The 13,220-nt window shown below is 39.5% G+C and overlaps 1 protein-coding gene across 1 annotated transcript; it reads left to right on the forward strand.

The window, feature by feature from the left end:
- The first annotated feature begins 1,063 nt into the window (after positions 1–1,063).
- LOC135236363 (diacylglycerol O-acyltransferase 2-like) lies at positions 1,064–10,001 on the forward strand. Its single transcript, XM_064302674.1, has 8 exons — positions 1,064–1,512; positions 2,189–2,311; positions 2,848–2,955; positions 3,081–3,151; positions 5,091–5,295; positions 6,291–6,465; positions 7,397–7,596; positions 8,037–10,001. The coding sequence occupies exons 1-8, from the start codon at positions 1,467–1,469 to the stop codon at positions 8,189–8,191; spliced, it is 1,083 nt and encodes a 360-aa protein (XP_064158744.1). The 5' UTR covers positions 1,064–1,466; the 3' UTR covers positions 8,192–10,001.
- Positions 10,002–13,220: the final 3,219 nt, after the last annotated feature.

Consider the following 13,220-nt stretch of genomic DNA (forward strand, 5'->3'; position numbering starts at 1 on the left):
CAGTTGAACAGATGCATAACCTGCAGAGACTGGGATATGGCTCATGGAATGTACTGGCCTTGGGCTAAGTACTAGCCAAACACTGATCACTACAATTTTGTTTTGACTGTGTTGTCCTTGGTACCCATGTCTCTTGCTTCTAGCACTCTGTAATTTTTACAACCACTACTATTGTGGCCGGTGTTATATCTTTGTGTAATCTAAAGGCGTCCATGTCTGTCCATATAAAATCCAATGACGACATGCCTCGTTTTTCAACTGGGTGAATGACTACACATTAGTTTAGTATGTCACATATGTAAGATTTGCTTTATCTATTTTAGCACTTTCTGTTGTTAATATAATGCATGCATGGACTCAATATAATAACATTGTCAAGTTGTCCTTTCACTAGAGAGTAGGCAGTAGTTTCCCAGGGCAAAATGTAAGATACAACACTCAAAATACTGATAGAGCACAAGGCCAAGGGTAACCACCACGCTACAATGTTTCGTGGGGGGCGCGTTGCCTTCCCTGTTTTTCCCACGGCGTGCATGAACTGGCGCTGTGGGCTATGCATTGCAAATTGTGGTCACTCACTCACTCACTCACTCACGGACGACCTCTGAGAGACGTTTTGTGGGACGCATGCAAAGGTGGTGCTTCGTTTAGTAGGACGCATGCGCAGGTGGTGCCAGCTAAAATGTGTCTACGGAAGGGAGTTGCGCCGTAGGTCTGGATGATTCCGTGCTTGTTCACACTTCCTTGATAATGACTGATTGTTTATTCTTGTTGAATATCTCCTGCAGTCTTTCTCTCATTGCAGGTTAACATTTTACAACAAAACAGTTGCACAAAACATTCCATTTCCACTCTCTCTCTCTCTCTCTCTCTCTCTCTCTCTCACACACACACACACACACAATATTTGTAATTACTATGCTCTTTCACAACCATCATTGGGGTCTATTCTGTGTCCATATACTCTTCACTAGCCTGCAAGGTCTGGATAGTCAATAACCGCCTACACAGATACAATTAAAATACTTATTCCATGTGTTTCAACGGCTGACAGGACTTACCCATTTAAAAGCTCATAGGAATGTATTCATCACTGAGGAACTTGTAAATATATACCTATATATTTTGACCTTTACAATGTGTAAAATGGGAGGAAAATGCAAACAAGAGAAAGACACGGCGAAGAACAAAACAGTTGTAATGCAATAATCTGCTGCTGAGTACCAATAACATGCCGTACAAAAAAAAAAAAAAAAAAAAAAAAAATTGGCGATACGGACAAATGGAACACTTTTAACATTAGCCTTCCTTTTCGAACATTGCTCCTCCCAGGATATTCCCTCACCGCGCAGCCATAAAATAAAGAGGATCATGCGAGTATAGCGGAACTTTTCAGCTTTGTATTGTCGAATTTACGCGCTGCATTAAACTAGCCACTAATCATTTATTCACTTAATTTGTCTAGTATGGGAATTTTGAAGACAATCCTTGCCGCATACTCCGGTGTCCTACGTGAGTAAACTTTATATTTTGTCTGTTGCGACGCTCTGGTGTCGTGCAAGGTGAATTAATCTAATTCTGCACGTTTTTTCAGGCAATCCCGAGTCAGCCGTAGACTAACGTATTGCTGTTTTTACATGTGACATAAAATGGTTAAAATCTAATATTCATGTTACCAGGAATCTCTTTTCCCAGAATAATTATCAGTGCTTTACTTTCAGTGCTTACGAAAATAACTAACCTAAAGAAATATTAATTAAGGTAGTAAAGGTAGAGTTAAGGTAAAAAAAATGTTGGCAGGTAGCAAACAAGTTACTTGCACATAATTAGCTAAATGATTCAGATACAGTATAGTACGGTGCCTATTAATTACTTTGACGTTGAAAGTCAACTAGTTCACACTGGTGATGAACACAGAAGCTGGAGCTGCTGTGAAATATTTAGCCCCGGGAGACTGATTAAAGACTGGAAATAACTTATCCTTGATACTTGATTTAAGGACATCATTGGGAAAATGGCCCAGAATAGTTGTGCTTGAAAAAAGGTTGATGCTTTTGTGATGCAAACAGTAAAGCTTCTCTGTGAGTCGTGACCTCTTCACTTTTTTCATCTGCGAATGGAATTACTACACACCCACATTAGAATCATAAGGGATTTTGCAAGTGCGTGACGAATTAACTCTTCACAGGTACATGGTCAAACTCTGCCATGCAGGACCGATCCACGGCACTCCGGGGGCCCAAAATCCAGCTGGAGAAACACTTACGGGTTATCTCTGTGCTGCAGTGGATACTGTCCTTCCTCATTATGGGTGAGAACATTCATATCTGTTGGTCTTTTTTAAATGCTCACCATCTTGGCAAAGTTAGTCTTTTTTTATTTTAGAGTGATATTGACCCGGTAATTCTGACACAGAAATACTCTTTGATGCACAACTGATGTTTTCTTTTTTGCTAACTGTCTGGGTTCATCTTTGATGAATGGTGTGACATTTGTGTTCTATGTTATATTTGAAAACAAAACATTCATATAAAATCATGAATAAATATGTTCAGTACAGTACTACCTGCAGTGTCAACTGGACAGCAGTTATGAGAAGGCTTGTTCCCTTGAAGCACTACATTCACATTACTGGGGGTGATATGGACTGTCGACCTGGAGCTGCACACAGTTGGTTTGGCCAATTTGATGCTTGCATACTTTTGCTTTCAAATCTGTCTTGCCATCTAAATAGCTGGAAACTCAAAACCAGCAATAATGTACTAGATGAAGGATACAGGGAGTCTTTCATTTTAATTTTAGAGGATTATAAATAATAGTACACTTATTTGTTATTTGTTTCCCCAGGAGCTGCCTGCACTGCAGCCCTCATCTACTTGTTTTGTACAGATTTCTGGTTGATCCCTGCCTTATACACACTTTGGTTCATCTATGACTGGAACACTCCTAAGCAAGGCAAGCTGAGTCTAGTCATGAGAACACTGACTGACTCCAGAGAGCCTGTCTCCTTTTGGCATACATTTACCCTGTCTGCGTCATATGATACATGATCTCATTGGTTTATCCCTGTGGTTCCTCAGCTGGCCGGAGGGCTTCTTGGGTGAGGAACTGGACCATATGGACCTACTTCAGAGACTACTTTCCTATCAGAGTAAGTGTGCTCATTTTCCAGTGATGGACCATTGATGTTTCACCAGGCCACATATGGGTGGATCTGCCATTCTTTGACTCAAATCTAAGCCAATCCTCCTTGGAAGTCAGTGAAGGACAGCACATGGTAGGCAGTGTTCAAAATGGAAAAACTAAATGCTGGAACTAGGGCAACCAGATGGGAAGGGAATGAAATCCCATGAACTATGTAATGGGGGTGGAGATTGCTATCAAGGACCATAGGGTTTGTGAGGGGGGGAGGCTGTGGAGAAATTTCTATTGTGGACCAGGAGGGGGGGTTGGGGGATTGTGACCTGGGGTGAGAAGAATGCTAGAAAGAAGGAGCGGAATGCTAGCCAGTGCCGGTACTCATAATTATGAGCAAAATAAAAAGGTTAAAAGGTTGCTGAGGCTTCACTTCAGTCACTCAACAATTTAAGAAAATACAGCTGAAAACATTGTATATGCTAATCAATAACAAATGCCTTAGAGGTACATCACATGGTACATGGTCTTGTTTTCAAAAGACTTGTTCAATGTCCTAAATCAAGTTTAAGGCAAAATGTTGATTAAATCCAAGCTTACATTTTAAATATATTTCAATAATAAGGTTATCATTTGCTGTAGTAGTGATTTTTGTCAAATTTCCACATCACCAGTACCATCTGGAACAGTCACAGCTTAGTTTTTGTGTCCAGTATTAACTTGCAAGCATTGTTGTTTCAAGAAGGTGATCAAATATATAACATAGCACAAAAGGCAACAGGTAATATCAAACATTGTACATTACATAACATTATTGGCATTTGGCAGATGCTCTTATCCAGAGTGACTTAGAATTAGAAAACATGGGCATAAATCAGAATACCTGTCCTGGAGGTGGGAGGTAAATTCTCCAAAACCATGAATGTGAAAACCTACAATTGTCTGTAACCTAGCCCATTGGCAAACATACAAGAGAATTATGCAGTAACAAAACACAATAAAACAACCAACTTTAAAAACTGACAACTAATGAAACCACAGTAACAGATTAAATAAGAAGAAAGCAGCAAAAACACACCGGTGGTTACCAAAGAGATGCTTAGCCTGCTCTAGAAGAAATCCCGCAGCTCCTACACACCTGATAGCAGTGCACCTGTCATTGTACACAAGTAACAGGTTATTTCAAAGCAGTGTTGTTCAAGTTAGGGTAGCAGTTTTACTACAGTTAATTAAACCTTTTTATATTTCATTCAGGCGCTCCTGCCCAATAAAACCCAATAATCCAACGAAGCCTGTTGACTGAGTTTATCTATCTGAGATTCTGAAAATAGTCACCCATCAGCAACAACTCTCCAACGCACTCACTCCCCCACCAACAACCCTCCCCTCCAGGTCACACGTTCTTAACCACATCACTCCCACAAACCCACACATTCTCCCTTCCACAATTCCCTGACTGTGACAAGTTCTTAGCAAGATTAACTAGTTATTTTCTTGTTTATGATTTGATTACTTTGTTTGTGATGTGGCTGTAGCACACAGTATCTGCATTACGATGGCACTGCACCAGTTTCACGGCAAACAGGTTTTCCAGAAATGTTCATGCAGAATTCACGAATTGCATTTAATGCCAACAGCAGTATGTCTCACTCATGTGATGAGTTATTATAATCTTGTCATTGTCAGGCTTTATCCATAAACAGTCAGCCTTTCTACTTTGACCTTCAACTACAAAGCTCATAAGTAGCATCAGTGGTATAGGACATCTGCATCTGCAAGCCAAATGAGATTTGTTCAAGGCCATCGGCTTGGTGTACTCTTGTCCATGTCTGATAATTTACATGGACTAAATACTCCCTTTTTTGAATTTTCAAATTCATTTCATGGTCTTGGGTAACATAGCAATATATTGAGACTTTTGTATTAATGCTGCTATCTTTTTGTTTTCTTCCCAGCTTGTTAAGACACATAACTTGTCGCCTAGCAGAAACTACATTTTTGGCTATCATCCCCATGGAATATTTTGTTTTGGTGCCTTCTGTAACTTTGGAACCGATGTTAATGGATTCTTAAAGGAATTCCCTGGAATAAGGCCTTTTGTGACCACCCTGGCTGGTAACTTCTGGATGCCCATAGTCAGAGACTATTTGATGTCTGTTGGTAAGTGGGATATCCTGTATATTTCAGTATGGTTTGCTTTTCTCAATACCATTTTGCAGGTGGACTACAATCACCATGGACTCATCAAATACCAATTTTGATATAGCTACATTATGCCATTACTATGTTGTGGATACTTCTTAAAATGAGCTAATTTTGCGCAAACATAACTCAGTTTAAACCCAACGAATCTCGACACAAGACCCCTCATTCTGTCAGTCATGTGCTTTTTATATTTTCATGCCTGTAGACTTTATTTGATTTGAATGAGACCTAAAAATTCGAAATTTGGACGCCAAATTGCCTATAGACCTAACATGGGGAAACACAATGCTAACTTACAAACTCAGGCTAGCTTCTCCCAGTTTGAATAATTCCATTGTTCTAAAATGCTAAAGGAATATGAGAACAACGAGAGACATTTTTGTCTATCACTGCAGTAACCGCAGGCAGCAGGGAGACACACCGTCACCGAGCAACCAGTCAGTCATACACTCTCTCTATCTGAAGTGGCAAGCAGTCAGTTAGTCTAACTATAATGTGTCGTATCCAGTAAAGCAAGGGCAAAGCGATGTGGCTAGCCAGTTCTATTGACTTTAGGTATCGTATTGTCTTTGCTATCTGTTTGACAAAATTGACAATACACTGTACAGAGAAGGTTTATATCTTAAGCAGTCTTCCCCATGGTGAGCAAATGTTGTCTGAAGTACATCAGACATTTACAGAGTTGTTACAGCAGTTGTTAAAGATCTGTGTTGATGCACCTTGATGGAGAGCAGGCTGATGTTAGCATTAGGGATGATCAATTTCATTTCCTGTCTTTTGATACTTTAGGGAAATTCAAAATTTCACTTAAAACATAGTTTTTTTGTGATTAATTGTGTTTTTGTTTGCTTTGTTTGACATCACTAATCATTAATGACTGTTAATAATTATGGACCATGTGAGAATTAACCCTGTCCGTTATGCAATGACCAGACCTTTTGCTTTCTCAGGTATCTGTCCTGTGACGCGTACCACGATCGACTACATCCTGTCACAGAATGGGACGGGTAATGCGGTTGTTATTGTGGTGGGCGGCGCTGCTGAGTCTCTCGGCTGCACTCCGGGGGTCAACACAGTCGTTCTGAAGAACCGCAAGGGCTTTGTGAAGGTGGCTCTGCAAAAGGGGTAAGCATTTTTAGTTTAGCTACAGCTGTCTTCTGGCCTGCTTTTACATTGCCATTCAGGACATTTATATTGATTTATTCTCATAATACTACCATTTTCAAGTCATTAGTTGTTATGCATGTTTATTATTATATAACTGGTTATATAATGTTATTAGGTAACATTATTTTTCAAAATGACCGGTAGTCTACCTTCTAATAATACAATCAGCAAAGTAAATAGTTTTATCTTGCAGTAAGGTTTGCTTTCACATTAGGTTGCTAACAGAATGGAAATATTTTTATTTGTTCTGTCCTAAAACAAACAATATCTCTTACTGTGCCAGTATAAGACCTTTTGCTTGGATGAGAAATTCCAATGTATGTATCTAATCTCTTTGCTTGCTGAAGTGGTGACTCACTGTTGAGATAAGCATTTTTGCCATTCTGGCTAAGCTGAATGCTGGCAATAAGGAGGTTTATTTAGTGATCATAGCAAGCTAGAAGCACATTTTATCTGGGCAGTCAAATGTTAGATTTATGAAAGTGTGAAACTCTCTTCTAATAGTTCAGAGTTGTGATCTTTCTGAAAACAGTTATTTTCCTTTCCAAGATGCACCTTTAAGATTCAAACAATTCAAACATTTAAAAAAACAAATTCCACTCACTCCCTCCCAACTGGCAGTAGGTTTGAGAACTTTTTCCACCTTGGAATGAAAATGAACACTTCACTTTTTTGGTTTTATCTGCACCAATTTAATGTATGCCCTTTTATGTAATATCTGAATTAAATGTCACAGTTCTACTACCTGCTTCTTAGTTCTGTTTGTACCTGGAACATGGTTATATGCTTGCTGTGCCTGTTTTCTCCCTTAACAATCACTTAGGAAGATAAAGGACTGATGTCTCAAGTTCGTTAGTGTTTGATGAAGCTCGTTGATTTTTCCTGGCAGGGCGGACCTGGTGCCAGTGTACTCATTCGGGGAGAACGAGGTGTACAGACAGCTGGTGTTTGAGGAGGGCTCGCAGTGGAGACGCCTCCAGGAGAAAGCCCAGAAGCTGCTGGGGTTTGCCCCCTGTCTGTTCCACGGCCGGGGGCTGTTCTCTGAGTCCTGGGGCTTCATGCCCTATTGCAAACCCATCACGTCCGTCGGTGAGCAGTCGACTTTATAGTCCTAGCCTCACCTGTTCACCAGTGGACAAAGTATAATTATTACAGTTGTACTTAGTAATTGTAACCACATCTGTATATAATGTAATCTATTGTAATTATCTCTTGCATTATTGAAAAATACCAGACCTGGGTCAAATACGTATTTGTTTTGGTCTCAAATACTTTTCTGTGCTCTGTTGATCGTGCCTGGTGTAACTGGACCTGCCAATATGACCAGAAGGTGGGGTTTGCACTTTTTGAGAGTATTTCATTGGTTCCAATACACCAGACAAGATCAGTAAAGCACAGAAATCCAAAACAAATATGTATTTGACCCAGGTCTGAAAAATACATCATATTTGATCTGAAGAGCATTTAGGTTTTTAGTAAAACTGACAAGGTTGTTCTGTGCTAATTTCCTGAATGCCTTTATCTTTCAGTGGGACAGCCCATCACAGTGCCCAAGATTGAGAATCCCAGTAAGGAGGTTGTGGATCGCTACCACACCATGTACATGGACTCCCTCAGGGAGCTGTTTGACAAGTACAAGACCCAATTCGGCCTGAAGGAGAGTGAAGTCCTGATGATACTGTGAGAACCTGCATGGCCTCAAATGAGAGACACCCATCTGTCCCGGGCCATTGGGCCATAGGGATCAAAGGCCTGAGATAATGCTTACTGGTTGGCCAGTGCACCTGGTCATGTAGGGAGTCCCAGATTAGTTGTTGAGCTGAAGCACGTGGTGGTGTGCCCTGCTGCAGCAGCCTGCTGGGAGTTAGCTGTAAACAATGAGCTTTGCCTGATATCTCTGTGTCCTTTCCTCCTCTGTGCATTGTGGGATAGATCTTACTAAATATCTACTAGCGTGAAAGGTGTGTTAAGTCACTCAGCTCACTGACTTCTGTTATGGCCCTGCCCTTTCCAGCTCCTCATGGGTTCTCATTTTCTCTCATGTTCCCCTGGTGTAAGTGCCCAGGTAATTGCTTTGGTGAGCTTACAGTATGCGGACCTCTCCTCCCGAGTTTGGCCGTTGCTCTCCCCGTCACTAGCACCTTTTCCTTTGTTGGTCTTTTGTTTCCGTTTTTGCTCTACACCTACCCACCTTGCATCATAGTTTTACTTTGAGTATATATATATATATATATATATATATATATATATATATATAATCATTTTTAAAATTGAATTCTCAAATTCTCTGCAATTTATTTTGATTGCTGACACAAATCCTGGCATGGTCATTTTTATTCAACCACTTGGTGGCACCATAGTTCTGTTTCTGTTGGACATATGCCCTCTAAACAAATTCTGAGTCCATTTCAGGCATGTTGGTGTGGCCAACCATTAGATATTAATTACAGCTGATGATTAATTCTAACATATAATGAGAGAAGACCCTTTTTGATGGTGTGGGTTGGAGATTCAGGAGTGGTGGGATTCTGTGAGCTCTACTGATTTACACCTCACTCTATTTACTGTGTGCTCTGGGATTCAATTTAAATTTAAATTCACATTTCTGAAATATTTTTTCATCCAGAATTTGTAAATTCCTTTCGGTATAGTACTATAGAACTACAGAAATCAAGATGTATTCATGATGATGATGAAGTTGTAAAGCTTGGTTATAGGACTTTTCCCCTTCGGTCATGAGGTGAGTCAATTGTGAACTTACGGTTTATGCAGTACATCTCAGGCCACTATTTCTAAAATCTTAACTTCTTCTATGTACTTTTAAGTGTGATGTGGATTTTCACACTGTAAGTATTGCAGTTGCATGGAATTTCTTTTTTTTTCATTTTTCAGTGAATAAAATACTCAAATAAATTGAAAATGTATACCAGTTGGATTGATAGTTAGCTCATTAGCTGGATAGAATATTTATCACTTATCTGGGCTTCAGAAAAATTTTGTACTTGAGTCATCAAATTGCACAATTTTAGATAACAATTTTAGATAAGAAAATGTACCTACAATATTATGTCTTGCACTTTTAAGCTGTTAGTAGATAGGCATCAAATGATAGAACAGACAGAACAAAGACCTGATAGAATTCTTCCCACAGTGTGGTAATCCCATAAAACCGGACTTCTCAAAGCGAGTATTTCCCACTGAGAGTGCTTCTGGCACTAGAACACGGAACAGAAAAAGCGTATGAGTGTACAAGAAAAGCAGTAGCACTGTAGAAAAGGAAACATTATTTTGTTGCTTGTTGTTTTTCTCTCCTGTACCCCTGCTGTAAAATGACATATAAAATTTCTTAGATTCCCACGATATTGTATTTCCTTTAATATCCAATGGGAGTTCATTGGAGACAGCTCTTAACATAATATGAATGAAGGATTTCACCTCCTCAAATTTCCTGCTTGACTAGGTATAATCTGAATAAAATTGTTCCAATAATGAAAGTTACTTCATCATCCTTGGGGGGTTTCAATAAGGAAATAAGTATATTCAGACAGCAGTTCAGAGGACAAATTGTATAATATGAGCATAAACTGTGTTTAAAGCATTTCAACTATTTTGTTTTTGTTATTAGTGTCACAATAATGTTTCAAAGCTCACATATTATTATGAGTCCTGCAGCATTGTGCCTATCTTACAACTAGGGAGAGCCACTGAGTCACATTCTGAGTTAGTTTGGATAGACAATGCTGTGAACTTGCCTCTGAATGTCCAAGACAAACTGCACAATTGTTTACACAAATACAGATTACAGGAAAAGGTTTTATAGTGGAAAATGTCATGTTTTTGAAATATAACTCACTTCTACCTTGCTACCAGTGAAAAATGTGTCTGGGCAGGATGACAACACAAAAGGGCTGGCCTCAATGTGTCTCACCTTAGGTGTTTGAGGGGTTCACAGACAGGAAAAAGCATTGTTTGGCAATGCATAATTTTCACAGATTTTCTGATTGCACAAATCAGTACATAACTAGACCTGGGCCTTGATTCCTGTCTTGGAAAAAGAAGTGAACACAATACAAGTCATAAGGGATACAGTGAGCAAGCAAACTTATATACTAACTGCAGATATCTTTAATAAAAGTCAAAATAAATCTTGTCCTAGTATATTTTGGCTATTAAATATTTATATTTGTATATCATATCATGAATTATACCTGCGTATGTGTACTATTGTGATCAACTGGCACTGCCTCATAGCAGCCTGTATATTTAAATTTTATATTTTAATGTCAAAAATGATACAATTAAAAAATGAGATGGGGTTCTCAGCCACAGGACTGTCATTTTAGGGAGTCTTCAGATAAGTTTTAAAACACCTGCTCTGCAGTACACAGCTATTCTTCACACATACTTCAGCTGGGGCTGTTTTTTTTCAGATCCACCGAAAAGAGCTGGGACCTTTTCTAAAACATCCAGCTATTTCTTCCATAACTAATGATGCTGTGGTGAGATAATTTTAATATCTCCTTGATCATAAATTGGCACTAGTTATGGCTTCCTGAAATATGACATTTGAAGTAATAACAGTAATGTTTATACCCCGCCTCTTCCTGGAAGCTGACGTTTGACTGGCAGGTCAGAAAACAGAGTTTGGCGTCAGTGTCGAGGCTTTGGGGCGGGGGGCTGCTAATCCTAAATAACAGAGGAGGTGATAAGCTCAGCGACGGCGATAAGCCCTTCCTGCTGTGGCTTTCTGTTGGGCTTTTATTGTGCTTCTTTTACCACGCAGCTCGCTGGCTGAGCGGCGCGGTATAGCGCGGAGGTCGGGCGCTTCTCCGGACGGCTCTGGATCCGATTAGGACCCACGTTTAAACAGCTGGGGCCCAGGAATGAGCCAAAGCCCAGCCTCGGGCCCAAAAAGAGAGATTTGTGCCCGCAGAAAACAAACATCTCTTCCTGCAGATTCCTAAAAATCACTATATTAAAGCATAATCCGGAAATGTTTTTTTTTTTTTTGCACCACCAAAGTTCTGAAAACAACCAACGGGGGCCATGTTCACTTTTTCTTTCAGGTGGTCCTGTGCTGCCCGTACTGTTAATACAGTGCTGTGTGTACAGTGCTTATTTTGGCGCCAGGCTATCTTTGAACTCTTCCTATAATGTACTGTTTCATCTGCTACTTTTTCATCTGCAACTACAGCCATTATATTTGATATTATTTAAATACATTTACAGATTTTATTTTATATTTTAGAAGCCAGATGACCAGATGCCAGTCTGTGTAAGTCCAGCTTTTGGATGTTAGACAGAAAAGCTAAAGTGCAAAAATCTGTGCCCATTGGCCCTTGTTAAAACAAAAAGAGTGCTCTGTTTTTAGCAGGAATATCTTTAACCTTAAATTTATTAGCAAGGATGACTCCCTACTGGCCAATATCTCGATGAATGATACTGCTCCTTCAGCATGGGCTCATTGTAAGTTCTGCTAAATTTTATCCCAATAGAAATGATACCAAAGTGTGATGTAGACTGGGGACATCCTTTCCATTCATCATGCTTGTTTGAATAATTTATGTATATACTGCAATGTAGACCAGTGATCAGATTTTCCATTTTCAGATTAAATTAACGAAATCTCTGACATCTTTGATGTTGAAATGAAACAACCTTTCATTTCAAAGATTTTTTTACCAAGTGTAAAATGGTAACAATAACAACAACAGCAACAACAACAACAACAACAACAACAAAATGGAAAAAGTTGTTTTTAATTACCACAATTAATTAACATGGGGACTTGGAGACGTGCCCAAAAGACCCATGTTTGTGTGTTTATTATTAATTAAATATTTCATTAATGCGTTTTTTAACTACAGTGATACCATCAAAGAGCATTTGTCCACAAAGACAAATATTCATATTTGTATCCTTAAATAGTTTTAATTGAATAAGCTTTTTGCAAATTATTTATTGATGTTGACTCATGTTGAACCCATGGCTCTTTTCCTGAAATGGCAACTTTTAGCTTTTTAGCCTTTGCATGATAGCTATATTCTGGGGACCTATAAGCTGTGGGTACCCATAAGGCTTCAGTGTAGGTCATATGACTGAAAGCTATGTAGCTAACAAGAGCTGAATGGGCAGGAGCCTCTCATATGTACCAATACTGCGTTCAGTAATTACATTGTTAAAAATGTAGCTTGTATAACTATATTCAATGCTTATGCAAATGGAAACAATTTCCAAGTTTACCGTTTGAGCAAGAAGTCATAGCTTCAGGATAATAGCTGAAAGCTTTAAGGTCCTTGAACTTACTGCTGCCACTGCTGCCACAAGCACCAGCTATACAGCTGCAACATGTATCTGCACTTTGCATGGAGGGCTCTGGCTTCTTCATATAGGCCAGCTGCAGCTCTTTAGACTATTTAAATGTGGCCCTTACGAGAGAACCACAGAAAAACGCAGATAATCCTCTCAGTTTACCAGTGGCAGTTAGGATGGTAGAGAGAGAAAGATGAAGGGAAAGAGATCACGGCTCTCCACCCTCTGATCCTCCATGTTACGAAGGCAGCAGTCTCTCCTGACAGCACACGACGACTTTCAGTGTGGCATTCAGTTCATATGCTTCCATGGGCCTATGGCTAGCTTGCCTGTTTGAGGGGTTTAACTGTCAATTTCCTCAATGAGTTTCCAGCAATAAGACTCTTCATAGAACATTCTGA

Source organism: Anguilla rostrata, chromosome 12 (assembly GCF_018555375.3).
Source record: "Anguilla rostrata isolate EN2019 chromosome 12, ASM1855537v3, whole genome shotgun sequence".
NCBI classification, from domain to species: Eukaryota; Metazoa; Chordata; class Actinopteri; order Anguilliformes; family Anguillidae; genus Anguilla; species Anguilla rostrata.